General features: G+C 35.8%; 1 protein-coding gene across 4 annotated transcripts in view; it reads right to left on the reverse strand.

The window, feature by feature from the left end:
• Window positions 1-2,448: 2,448 nt before the first annotated feature.
• Window positions 2,449-14,513, reverse strand: part of ARL13B (ADP ribosylation factor like GTPase 13B) — a 32,448-nt gene continuing 20,383 nt past the window's right edge. For 2 of the 4 annotated variants that reach the window (XM_064411112.1, XM_064411114.1), the window contains 7 exons: window positions 13,153-13,258; window positions 10,709-10,911; window positions 9,623-9,716; window positions 8,295-8,511; window positions 7,820-7,936; window positions 7,302-7,370; window positions 2,449-4,406 (listed from right to left, as the gene is read on the reverse strand). In XM_064411112.1, the coding sequence (XP_064267182.1) occupies window positions 4,330-4,406; window positions 7,302-7,370; window positions 7,820-7,936; window positions 8,295-8,511; window positions 9,623-9,716; window positions 10,709-10,911; window positions 13,153-13,258 (883 nt within the window). In that variant the 3' untranslated portion in view covers window positions 2,449-4,329. Of the gene's footprint in view, window positions 4,407-6,537; window positions 6,582-7,301; window positions 7,371-7,819; window positions 7,937-8,294; window positions 8,512-9,622; window positions 9,717-10,708; window positions 10,912-13,152; window positions 13,259-14,513 lie in introns of all 4 variants that reach the window. The other 2 variants (XM_064411113.1, XM_064411115.1) reach the window with 2 other exon arrangements.

Raw genomic sequence — 14,513 nt, forward strand, 5'->3', positions numbered from 1 at the left:
TTGAGGCAACCCACCACTTCCTTGGGCACCTCGTTCCCGTGTCAGTTAAAAAAAGAAACAAAAAACCCAGTTAAAAAAAACAACCGAAAAAACCCAAAACAAAACAAAAAAACCCAACACAAAAAACCACTCCAACTTCCTAATTTTTTCTCTGCCTTTTTTTTTTTTTTTTTTAGCCATGGAAGCCTGACTTGCCGTCCTGACTCCTCTGCCCAAACCAGGATTACACAGCACCTGGGCTCTCACTTTAACAATTTACAACAGTGATGCTCATCCCAGCACCTGCTGGAGGGTCTGATAGCATCCACACCCCACCCAAACATCAGGTCTCTGCTTGTACCTTTTTTCCTATATGGCCCAGGCTTTGGAAGTGCTACTCAACTCATCTGAACCACACCGGGGATCAGTTCCAGACTAGAATGCTGGTACTGCCATGAAAAACTGCTGGAGACTTGAGAATTATTCACAGAAATCTCTCTCACACACTTTCAGATCAAACATTCTCTGGGGACAGGAATCAGGAGGACCACTGTACCCCAGTTCAGCTGTCCCTGGTTTAGCAGCACTAAAATCGGTGGCTGCTCTCATCTGATCCCTCTCGTCTGATCCCTTCATCAAGACCTGCAAACTGCTCCTCCAAGGAAGGGCATCCTGCAATCACTGTGTCCTAGCAAAACAAAACAAATCCCCACAGACCCTTTTGTGCACATTTGCCAACTCTCTTGCTAAGATCAAGCCCTGTGGAAGCAGCAAACTTGTTTAAGAGTGGTTTTTAATTAAAGCTTCTGCAGGCTGAACCCAGCCTCTGAAATTGAGACTGGAAAGGGGTGCAAAGGTAAAGGCAGGAGTGCTGTTGTATGGATAAATATTTGAGTTTCAGGTACCAGCTAATGAAGACTAAGTGCTTTTGCTCACCTCATGCAGATTAGCTTGAAAGCTGATTATTAAAATGCTTCTATCAGGGTTGTGACAAAGGGCCTGGAGGCAAAACGGAGACTTCTTACATATCAAACATGAAAGAAACCTGAAAGGCTTTTTGATAAGTGAGTTTTACCAACAGACACAGAACAAAACTAGTAGAAAAAGTAGTTCTGTGGTTGTAATTCTGCTAAGGACAGTACCATACCAGAAAATGTACACAAGAGTTGAGTTTTACTGTAACAGTACAACAAAAAGGTCTGCTGAATGAGTCACCTTTCCCTAAATCTATGGCTATATTCCACTGTGCCCTATGTGTCTGAAACCAGATTTGCACCAAAGCAAAGAAAGGACTCCAGTTCTTCAGCACCACCACCATCACAGCCAAACTGCAACCAGCAATAATGCATCTTGTGTCTCTCTCATGTGCTACTGCAGATAAACTTAGCTCAAATTATGTTTACAACAGGCTCCACTTACAAATTAAATCCTGGTGGGTATATTCTGTTCAAAAAAGTAAAGTATTTCAAATGGAATGAACCCAAGGAGTCAAGAAGCTAACATGATGGCAAAGTTATTGGGTAGCATCCTGAAGTTACAGGACTAAACTTCCCACTAAAATACTGCAATATATTATTGAAAAAAAAGACTGCTTGAATCTTATTTAAAGGGGGAAAAAAAGAATCAATGTTGTTTACCTTGTTAATCCTTTCCAATCTCACCCAAGAGACCTAATGGATACCAAATGTCTATTTTTAATAATTTTGATGTAAAAAACCTTGAAATCTATGAGTAAGGTCTTTCTGTGAATTCTAAGATGTAACTAAAAGAGAAGACAACTGAACAACTTATTTTGAAGTACTGAGTCTCTCACATTAATTCAGTTAATGAACATTACTATTCCTTCTTAGAAGACACTCTTAACTTACCTTTAAAATATTTTGTGTAAATTGTATTCAAGACGTTACGCATAGATAATGCAAAATCTTCTGCTTAAATAGTGAATTTCTGTATTCTTACCACTCCTGTATTTAAATATAAATACTCTTAGCTGCATGCACTCATACATTTCAAAAGTGATTATATGGATGACAAAAAATCTGGCAAAATCTAATCTGTGCTCTCAATTTACAGCTGCACAACTTTTATCTCTCAAATATTAAGTGCACTATCAAAGCTCTTTATAGGTATTCATATACACTCAACTTAATGCCAATCTTATCAGTATATTCTAAATTTGATCACATTTCTCCTGCAAAAATATGCAAAGATTCTGTCTATGAAAACTCCATTCATTTTAGAAATGTGAGACTTGCAGTCCTTAAATATTTATAGACTAGACTTACTTCCAAAAAATTGTAAATACAGGAAACATGTGGATGCTTTGCAATAGCTTTATTCTATACATAAATGTCATCTTCAGCAAATAAAAAGTCATAGCAGTATAAATTACTGAAAAAAAACCCCAGCATAGTAAATAAGTACAAAGCATATTAATAAAACAAAAACTTATAAAACATTGTTGAGTACTTTGGTCACATACTGGTAAAATTTATTTTAAAAGCAAAAATCAAAAATTATACATATGTCCACACACACGACACACAGAACACACAGTTCATATATATATAAGCATCAACATTTTAGTTTTTCAAATTTGTTACCACAGCAGTATTTAGCTTTATTTTTAATAAAGACTTCCATGATTTATTTTAGGAAAGAGGGAAAACAAAAGCGTAGTACATTCCTAGAAATTGAAGCTGTAAAAAAAGTAAGTCTGCAAAAGTAGAGCCTTTAAGCCAAAAACTTAAGTGGTAACAGAGCTAGTGTTAGTGAAGTTGAGATTGCACATATACATTTTTGTGCAACCTCCCCTCCACTTAGTATTGTGTTGTCTGAAGGGAAAATGACCAAATCCTGAGAAAAATTCAACTGAATCAGTATTAGAATACAAGAGAAGTATTCTCATGCTGGTAGTCACATAGAAATTGTTTCCTCCTTTCTCTAAACCAGCAAACACAGAGGAATAAACCTCTCCACCTATTCCAAACTTCGTATCCTTAAGACTGATTCCACCTCACTTTTAATTATTTCATTTTAATATGGCAGATGTTTGTGCAACTCCTTGCTGCAAGGGGTGCATGGCAAGGATTTCCAATATCAAAGTGCTGAACATGTAACACACCACATTGTTTCAACATCTCAACTCCTTTGGTAAAACCACATTATTGACGACAGACCATAATATAAAATCACCAAATACTGCTTCTCAAAAAATCCCCTGAATGGGAGCTTCATCCTGTCTGTCATTAAGTGGCAGAACAATGAACATTTACAAATACACCACTGGTTGTCTCCAATGTAACAGTAAAAACATTTAAACAGGAATATAACAAATAGTAACCCTTCTTGTTTAGGTATCACATGTCAGTGATTTTAACACATTATATGGAAATGTTAAAGAAATACTTAAAAACCCAGGGTTTCTTCAGTTTGCAAGATATTTTAGTATTATTGAGATTAAAAACTGAGGGAGGTCATCTGCATACTGGTTGGTTCAGTTTCCCATCCAACCTGATTATTTAATTAGTGCAAATTTCCCACTCTGTGAATTTTCTCGTTTGTTGTAGTAGACAATACAGTATTCAACTCTATTTTTTCCCACAATATTTATTACCTATGTCAAACTCAGATAACAAAACAAAGAAAACAACTGATAAGAAAACTTCCAGACAGTTCAAATACCATTATTTTGTATAAAATGTATTTAATTTTTTTTATCGTACCCTCTGCTTCAGATTGCCAGTAATATGAAATATGTAAAGTACTACCTAAGAAAAGGTATTGGTACTGTAAGAGAAATATAAGAGTCAAACACACTTTATTTTTTTGCACTTGACTATCAGCTTTCTAATGCTCCCTACGTATCATTTCATTGGTAGTAGGTACACAGCTCCACTCAACCTTTCAACTAATTTTATAAAAAGGTAGAAAAATATATTCAATATTTGTTTAACCTTTCTATTATTCACCCTATCATACAGGAATCTTACAAAATGCTTTAGAATAATTTATTCCCTGAAAAAATCCCAAAATACCAACACCTGCACAGCACCTGGAGAAAGGTCTCAGTGGCAATGTACAATCCAGTATTATGGGATCTTGAAGGTGTTTTTCTTCAGGTTTACAGCCATGTCTTTTCACAAGTAAACCAAATAAATCCTGAAGAAGAGCTGGTGATGTGAAAAGTAAATTATAAAGTCTGACCATTAAGCACAACAGGATGAACTCCATGTTTAGTTGTCACATGCTGATAAAATATCACATAAAAAAATTTCCTTCAAGGGTAAAAAAAAAAAAAAAAGATAGGATTCTTAATTTATGTTTTTTAAAATTCTCTTTGTGCTCCAGTTAAGCAATGACATCATGGGTATCACTGTTGGGTCTTTGGCGTAGAGTCAGCGGGGGCAGAGGCTTTCCATAGAAATCTGTGGAAGAAATTCCAGAGCAGAAAAACACATCAATCTGTCGCTACCACCTTCCTGGCTCAAAGAATGTTTTCTAAATTCTTACTTCCATAATGAAAGCCAGGGATTCTATGAGTTTAGAGCTAATTCCTCCAAGCAAACTTTCAAACCTAGTGCTAATTAATGTCTAGAGATGGATTGGCCAAACGAGGGTTTAATTACATTTTGTTATACATGCATCAGCATTTGCAAGATCAAGCCCAAAGGGGATCTGTAAACATCCCTAAAAATAGGAAAGGAGAAATTCAAAGTGTACAATAGCAACTGAAAAAATGAAACACTGAAATTTGTACGATGTTGTATTCAAGACTGCACTGCAATATAGTTTTAAATTACAGTAATACAGAGCAGAATCCAAAATTTTGGGACCATCTATGCGTGGCATTTATCTTCCAAGCTAAAATAACTTTCTAAAAGAACTATTTCAGAATTTTTAGATAAAACTGCAGCATTTCCTTCCATCAATAAAGGAATTTAAAATGGCAAAATTGTACAAGACAAAGTTAATAAGTACATCAGAAGAAAGTAACAAGTGTTCTCAAACATTTGTAATGGATGTGAAGTAAAAAAACCATGCAGACTGGAACATGCAAAGCACTTCACAAACAAAAAAATATGGAATATGGTAAGAGGAAGGAGGTAGAAATCAAGAAAAAAGAAAAGCAGCTTTTTGAAACATTCAAATCTCCATTCTGTTTATACAGACCACCTCTTCCCCAAGAAAGCCGTGATGGCCTGCCAACACAAAATTCAGCTTTAATAAATCATCATTTTCCAAGAAGAATATATCCCACTTGTCCTACAGATGCAATAATTTCTGTTAAAATTGCATTCCTGAGCTAAGATTAACAAAGACAAACAAACTGGACTACACTACTTGAAGAACATGTGGACCTGTCTGTAGGATTGAGGTTTTAATTACCTTTACATTTAGTTAGCAAAATGAGAACACTTTTATGTTATTGTCATAAATAATTTGATTTCAATAGCACTAATTACAGCAGCAAGAAAACACCAACACATGATTCAAATGTCAATGAAAATCTGTCCATTGGATGGTTTTATTCATCCATTTTTTTTGAGGTCTGGCAGAGAATTTTGCCTCCTATAATGAAGTTTAACATTTTTGTAAATGTATCCTCCTCGCTGACAATAAACAGGCACTCATCACCTCATGTTGTGCCAAAATTATTAGCATGACTGGAAAAATGGCAGTCTTCAGGGAATATAAGCATGTAATTACAAAGTCTGAATGTCTGAAAAAACTTTTAAACCCACCTTTGAATTTGGACAAAGGTGAGGGAATGAAAAAAAAAAAACTACATTGATTTATTTCTCTGCTGAAGGGGCAATCAAAAATAAGCTGATTTTCAGAAAGACGCAATTATTGTAAAAAAAGAACCCAAGGCAGGCTCCTCTGGTCTTAGGGAAACTCTGAGTTTCCAGTGAGGAGCAGGTTCTGAGTGTGCAAAGTATGTAAGAATTCATTGAAAAACACTGTTGTGTGAGAGGAAATGGGCAAGGCCAGGTGGGAAATTAAATCAGTGTATCTTAAGGGTCCTTCCCAATCCCAGTAATTCTCTGATTCTGTGGATCTCAAATTGACAGAGTTAAAACCCCACAGCTGCTTTAAGCAAAAGAAAGAAATAAATGATATTTTTGAAGATCAGGACCTAACTAAATGTTTGGCAGTGCTGAGCTATGAATGTCAAGAACTTTCTTCATTTATAAATAGTGCTTTCCTAATAGCTATTTTCTTGCTAGGATTTGCAAGTGTGAATCTTGTGAGTGGTTCAAAATTCCTGGAAAAAAAGAATAAATCTCCCAAAGAACAGACAATGCCTTACATTCAGTGATAAATTTTGAGTACTTCAAGTTTGCTCTTAACACCTCTGGTCAAGAGATAATTTCCCTACCAACATATTTGACATTTTCAGCTTCCAAAATTATTTAATAATTATACTTATTTTACTATTTAACACCTAGCTTAAGCAGGTTTTTCCCTCTTTGTCCCACCCATGCTCTTCCTACAGAATGCAACACCTCGATAAGGCACAGATAAAAATTGAGTTCCTTTTCTTCCCCTCCCTACCTCTTCATCTGGCTTTCCTTTCTTGTCACCTTCTCTCTATTTGCCTTTAAAAAAAAGAGCAAGATGTGTTTAGGATCAACATTACAAATCACATTTTAAGCACATGAATTTCCTTCCTGTGAGAAGTAAGTATTTTGGGTTTAGAAATCTTATTTTCCCTTCAGATATATTTTGGTTCTCTGGCAGAAAAGCTCCTTGTTCTTGTGTTCCAGATGTCTCCAAATTCACTTTTCAAAATTTGAAAAATAAAAATGGAAGAAAAATGAAGAAGCTATCATCTCAAATTCAGGAAAAAAATGTAATATCAACATATGAAAAAGTCTTCCACAATCTTCCAAAAACAGAAAATAGTCATTATTGAAGCATGAAATCAAGACTGCCTACTGCATCTTGATATTTCCAGTTAAATTTTTTCATTTTAAATGCAGTATGTATTTGGACTCAAGTAACTGGCCCCATTACTATTTGCAATATGTCTAATTCTTAGGTGCAAATAACTTCAGATCATTAACAACTTTTGATATCCCATGCCACTTTAAACTTCATGAGAAAATTGGAGAGAACTCATTGTTTTTCCTAATAAAAAAAATCAGACTTGAAAAAAATCAAAAAGATGCTTTCTACTAAGCAAAAGGGAGAGCTTTTGGTCAATGAAAACTGGAATTGAGAAATGAAAAACAGACAAAGAATGAAGTGAATGTAGAAGTGAATGGACAATGGAGAATGGTTTAAAAAGGTACAAAGCTCCAAATACTTTCAATTACCAGGATGATGTGTTTCACCAAGAGGCTCAAGTTTTCCAAGTCTATTAAGCTTGGGAGTTCCCCATCCAACTACAGGAAAACAAAAACTGTCAGAGCATTCCATGACTGCACTGGATTATTCTGAGCTGTACAGACCCCACATCTCCTTGGGAGAAATCAAAGCATTCAGAAATGCCCAAGTTATGCACTACATTGCATCCATGGTGAAGAACAATGAAACACTTCAAAAACAAACTGATTAACCTTAAAAGATGTTGATATTTTTAATCATTTCAGTGAGTAATCAAGTTTCTGGCTCTTTTTTTTGGGAAAATGATGGTTTCCCCATGGAAGAGGCCAAATTAATACTGCTGGAAGTTCATATCACGAAGTGGGAAGCTGCATTAAAGATTTTCTAGAGAGGAGGTTTAGTAGCTCCTCTCTGTATGAAAACCAGCTCAGTTTCATCATTCACAAGTGAGACTTTGAAAGGATTACCAACCACAAACTGAGACATCAATTACTGTTTTTACACTTACCTGGTGGAAGGGCTGCTGGTGGTGTAGGATTCTTGGGAAGAGAGTCCTCTGTATTAACAGGTTCTACTCTGTGGCCCCTTTTTAATTTGGGTTTTTTACTTTTTTTCTTATTGTTATCTACATCCAACAGGAAAAAAAACCCATTACATATCCTACAGTCATATTCAGGTAATATCCTACATCAGATTCTAATACAATTGTTGGGGACATAAATCAGAGCCTTCAGTCCAGACTTAAGACATAAAATTATGGGAAATGTAAATCACACAACATTTTGCTATAGAAAATAAGCTGTGGGCATAAAATATATGAAAACTCTACGTTTCCATGAAGAAATTCAACTTATATAACCTATTCCTGAATTTCTGTGTTTCCAATAGGTGACATTGATATGTGGTATCATGACAAATAACATGGACAGAAGAAGAAGCATATGAAAAATCACATTAAATAGTTTAAAAGGCAGAAGTTTTACCTGAGTCAAGGCATTCTGAGGCTTGTTGGTCACTCTCTTCTGCATGCTGCAAAAGCTGGGCAGTTGTAGAGTTGCACCTTTCCTGCCTGCTGTCATTTGTGGTTTGGCTACTGCTACTTGATAAGTGGTCCTGCTCTGCTTGGGATTTCAAGGCAATTGTAGCCTTTTCAGTCTCCAACTTTTGTCTCTTCTTTTCCTTTTCCAGCTGTTTTTCATTCTAACAAAAAGGACAAGAATATTTTTAAATGACTTCTAATGCTGTGAACTGACTAGTAGGACAGAAAGATTATTAAAAATAAAAATATTCTCCAAATATCTTACACTTAGCATAGAATTTATTTTCAAATAGATGAAGAAATTAAATTTACAATATCCTATCCAGAGAAAGGGAGAGGAAATTATAAAACAAAAGGATCTTTAGATTTATTGCCTGTTTTCTTGTTTTATTTTTGGTCCTATTAAAAAAACCAAAACAACCTTCTACTTTCTTTCTCCTCAATTACTTTTTTTTAATGTGTGAGTTAAAAAAAAATACAGATGCACAGAGCCTAAGTCTCCAGAAAATACTATCCTAATTTGGATGAATAGCTATTGTGGCATACAACCTCAACAACAGGCTGCTTCACAATTCTCTGTCACTGCAATATTCACAGCTGCACCTTTATTTTCTTGCTTTTGATGTTATTGCTAAATGGATTATTGTGCATGTAGCTGCCTTGACATGTTCTGTGGATATGGGTGCTTTTGTCTTGGAAAAAAGCAAATGTTTGAATTACTTGCTGGAAAAGTTTACATGTTTCTTTAGATTGTGTTATCTCCAGGCAACTGAATAAAAAAAATATGAACTCAGAAATGTAGGTTAAGGAAACTTTATAATGAATGTGATTTTCATATTTCAAAATTAATAAAAAATTCTCAAGAGTCTATTTTCCACTGAAAAGAGGTTATGCTTACAAATCTGAATAAATGAAGAAGACAGGAAGATTTGATATGACTCACCACATCACTAAAACACCTTAGAATAAATTCATAGACCTTGAATATTTTCCACTTCTGAATCCCAGGAGTTTAATTAGGAAATGTTTTCAGTAATGTGTTTACATTTATTTTACTGTGTCTACAAAACTTTTGTTCCCCAATCAATAATATGGGTTTTCTTATCACAAAAACATTGATTCAAGGCACAGAAAACAAGGCTGCCAAGATTAAAGTATGAATTTAAAAAGTGCTGTGCAGACAGAATTAGAACTCTTTCAAATAACCATTTTTCTCATTGCCACTCAGACATTTGTTAAGGTATTTCCTAACAGACCTAGGTGTTCTCCTACCTCAGAGATTACAGTAGCTATAGGCTGGAAGGGGTTTCCACATTTCCCAGGCTCAGGGTCTTCCTCCTCAGGTGCATTTCCTTCTTCTTTTTCCCTTTGGCATTGTTGTTGGGTTTGTGTTGTTTCAGTGGTTTTGGTGTTTGGTTTTGGGGGTGTTTTTTGGGGGCAAGGGAAGGGGAAAGAGGGAGAATGAATAAAGATTTATGAAGAAGCCATACATTTTATAGAGAACAATGCCAGCTCTCCCCACTCCACCTCTCAGTGTGGCATAAACCCAACACAATCCAATATGGTCAGGAGGTTTTGTGTGTGCAGAGACTTGTAGCAGATTAGGAGCAAACCAATTTTTCAGAAATTTGTGAAATATATATGAAGACCATGTCAAGTTGCAGCTGTTTTAAAACGTACTCAAGTAATTTACTTGCTTATTTAAACCAAAACAGCCAGAACAGAGTCCAAGATACTTCCCAGCTACTTCTCACAGTAACTGAGACTCAAAATTCTCTGCCTGCAGAGGAGAGGACAGGAGTGCTCAGCAAATATTTTAAGAATGCCCCAGTAACGATTCACATCAGCTCTTCACAGGCACCACAGCAGGGTGCTAAAGACCAGAAAGGGATTTGAAGAGGAGTGATAAATCAGTTATCCTACTTTCCCTCACTGCATCATCTTTAGTTCCTTCATGCCTCACCTGTTGGATATCCTGAAGTTTATTAAGCATAGTATTGAATACATTTTCATATTTAGTCTTTGATATTTACATATGGGTTAGAGTCTAACTTAATATTTTATTTTAGAAGGTAACTTCAGATTAAATGACAGGAATTATTTTTTAGGTCAGCCTTCTGTGAAGTTATATTAGTAAGGTCAAATTTATCCCACAACTATCTTACAATTCTCATTCAAAGTGCATTTCCAGCATGCAGCAAACCAAATAATGGGGATGAAGAGGCAAAGACTTCAAGACTCTTGGCTTGCAAGCTTTAAATCCTGGATAGCCTGATTCCCGTAAGATCTAGGCACAGGAATGACCCAAACATTTCAGAGAGGGGAGGAAGGGATGGAGTAGGGATCACAGGAAAATACCTCTGCTCCCGTATCCTCCTGACTCGCTCAGCCCGTTCCAGTTTCTTCTGCTCCTCAAGTGCCTTTTGCTCTGTTGTGTCTCTCTGGATGCGCTCACTTAAGGCATCAAAATCTTTTGCTATGATATGGAGAAGCCAAAATAATCCCTTTTTGATTGATTTGTCAATTTTTTTCCCACAGCCCATGATCGCTGAGCAAGGCTCCTGTAAATATATGGAGAAGGAGGGAAAAATTTGCAGTTCAGACCACATTCCTTGACTGGAAACAAGAAATTAGCTGAACAATTACTGTTGACTGTGAAGCTTGTAAAACACTGAGAATTATGGGTTATAAATAGTCCATGCTAGATTTATCAATCAAAATGGAAAAATCTGAGATGAAAGAGAATCAGCTTTACTTCATTAAAGAAAGTTCAACATGTTCATAAGCACCTCGGGGGTAAATAAAATCTCCTGTGAATTTGTCAGAAAAGCTATAAAACCAATTTTTACATCAGAACAGGCACTGCACCTCGATTGGAGTTTTTTTTTGTCACTATACTCTCAGCAGCAAGTGAGAGAAACATGATCCAGGCAAATCTGTTGAAAGAGAAAGGCAAACCTCATGGAGAAAATAGTTCTGAAGACACATCTGGTAAGAAAACACTGAAGGACCAAGAGTGCCTCTCTTGAGATTAAAGCACTTCAGGGAGACAGGATAAAAGCCTTCAAAAATGTGAGGTAAAACTGCAAATAGGAAAATAATTTCTTTTTAATTTTTCATGTCAGGAGGACAAGTAAAATAGGCTTTAATTGGGAAAAACAAGGCAGGGCTTGATTCAAGCTTCAAACATGGGAAAGATGTTCTCTCAAGTTCTCCTGGGAACTGTTTTCAAAATGTTTTGGAGCACTGTGTCTTTTAAAACATTCTCAGAATAACAACTGAATAGAACAGCTCTGTGTATGACATTTCGCACTGATCGTGTTCAGGATTTGTGTTTATGAAGATTTAAAGAGACTCTCCAAGACCAACATCTGAAAAACTCTCAGTGCTCTCTCCATCTGACAAGCATTTAAATGGCACCACAATCAGATATGGAATGTACAATTTACAACAGAAAAAAAATCAGTTATGTTTAAATTAAAGTTCAAATATGAGTCCTTTTCAATATGGAGCCCTGCAATACTCTCCAGCAGAACCTACTCAGGAAGGAGATGTATAGAGGATGTATGCAACTTGTTTCTCTGAGGAAACTGAGATCAAACACTGGCCAGCACTGGGGAAATGCTCTTCTCAACTTGCACCAATATTATTGTTGCTGAAGTTTGGTTACAAAATATAAGGTTTTATAAATATGGAATCTACAGACATTAAATAAGAAAAAGAGGAAAGTCATTCTCACTGATAGTGTCCAAGAGCAAGACAAATTACTCCTTCCATTTCCTTTCATATTTTGTGGGGAAACTTAAAGATCCAGTGGAAAACTAAATACAAGAATAAGAAGAAATAAAAGGTTTTTTGGTCCTTGACTAACTTTCTATCTTGTTTCACAATGCCTCTGTTTAAACTGACTCCAGGAGTCATCCTACTGAAGGCATTTGGGACCATGTTTATCTTTGAAGAGCCTGGTAAAGAAGGTGTCCATTAGAGTATGAAACAGTCTTAGGAGTGTGTGATCTGGTGTCTTTCCTAATTACACACAAAATATAAATAAAGAACAAGAACAGCATGTCAAAAATTAAGCAATTCCAATGTATTGGAATCTAGTATCTTTCAGGTTGTTTTTACTGAATATTTTTCAAGTAAATATTTTTGGTACACGAGCTCCTTGGGGGGAAAAAAAAACCAAAAAACCAAGGATGAACTTGCAATTTTTATTTTTATGATTGCTATATGTGCATAGTGCAAAGAGCACTAACTGAAGGAAAGCACTCAAATGATCATGACATAATAAACAGAGCTATGCCCTGCTCTTACTCAGCTATTAGAGAAAATAATAGCAATATATAGTGCTCTATAAATTCTGCAAATTTCTCTAGTGAATTAAATTTATTTTTAAATTTTAAAATCCAAAGCTCAAATGGTTTTGCAAAACTGTCTTCTTATCTTGGTTAGTAACAACATAACCCTCATTATCTTTCAAAGTGTTTTTTAGTGCCATCAGAAAGAGATTGTGGAAGTAAAGCCCTATCTAAGACACTGGGAGATTAAAACAAAGGCCTAAAGAAAAACTTCAGGGACTACTAATTTGGATATATTATCTGAAATATTGGCCAATATTAAGTAGCTTTCTTAAAGATTTCTGGGTTTGGCTCTCCCCACAATGACTTCCTGCTAGGTTTTTTCTTAACAGGACAATGAGTATTACATCTAAATTTCAGTTCTATGCCACGTAGCCTAACTTCCTACCTTAATGGAAGCTTTACACAGATATGAGAAAATACAGCATCTTAACATCTACTTACAATTTGACAGAGACACTTGTGTTCATTAACCAGCCTTTCCAGAGATAAGGACTCGATTACATCTGCCTCTGACAGAGCTCCTTCTCTGTCCTGCTTATTTGCCAGCCTAGAGAGAAGATCAAAAGAAATATTCAGCATCCTGCCACAAGAGAGGCTCTCACATCTCCAAAAACTGAGTTCATGACAAAGCTAGGAAGAAGAAGGGGAAGACTAAGAAAGAAAAGTTGAAATTCCTTGTTTCAGCTTTAATTATTTCTTCTACTCAATAAGCATGTTAGTCTATACACCATTTTCATCAGATACTAATGTTAGATAATCACCAAGGTGCTTAGCAATACATTAATATTATTTCTAGAGAAAGCAGTAATATTTACAGTTAAGAAAATGGACATAAAAGACCATCCTGCTTTACATCTAAATCAACACAGGACAATCTGTTGGAGCCTCTGGATGAAAGGTCACAGTTTTGCAACATTCCAAACCATAAGCATTTCCCTCTTTAAAAGTGCTTCAGGATCATCTCAGCTCTGCCTGCTACCCAGCAGGTAGATGATGCCTAACAATGTTTTGAACGTGCTCTTCCTGAGTAAAACTTAAAAGTATAGAGGGAGGAACTTGCATGAATGGCTCTAAAAACCGTATTTTATTAAATAGAGGAAAGCAAAAGACTCCCACATGACTCACAAAATAAGTATTCTGTAAGATGAAGATCATTGTCGTGTCACTTATATATGGTAGGAAACAGGACTCTAGAAGACAGACATTCATTTAGGAGTATAAAATTACAATCCAACCTTATTTTGCACTTTCTACAACATTAATAATCCAAGCCAGAGTGCTGGATTAGAAAATATGAAATTTGTACTTGCTTCTCTCTAATAAAGGAATTCCACTAAAATAATGTTCCTCTGAAATTTAGCAACATTTCAATGAAATGAGAACTCTGATTCAATTTTCTGGATAAGAAAACAAATATTTGGCTTCCATGAGCTCAGGAACAGAAGGTTTTGGAACCAGACATCATAGCCTTTCCCCTGAAATCCCAAGTCATTATCATGAACTCAAATGCTTTTAGGGAACTTAGGCCAAAGCTTGTACTTTGAATTTATGTTAATTCCTTGCTGGGAAGGAACAGTGGTAAGAATTCACTCCATAGTTACCAGAACTTGTCAGCACTTTAATTTGATCAAAGACCTTATTTGTCCCTATTCTCCAGAATCCCAGTATGAGAGCTTAAATTCTTAATTCTCTTACTCCCAAGAGATTTTTCAGCATCAAAAACATTAGAAAAAAAGCTGTGTTGCATCTACAGCCCAAGACCCCATATTTCTTGTCACCATTACCCTCATGAGCTTGGATTC

This window comes from Passer domesticus, chromosome 2 (genome assembly GCF_036417665.1).
Source record: "Passer domesticus isolate bPasDom1 chromosome 2, bPasDom1.hap1, whole genome shotgun sequence".
In the NCBI taxonomy this organism is placed as follows: domain Eukaryota; kingdom Metazoa; phylum Chordata; class Aves; order Passeriformes; family Passeridae; genus Passer; species Passer domesticus.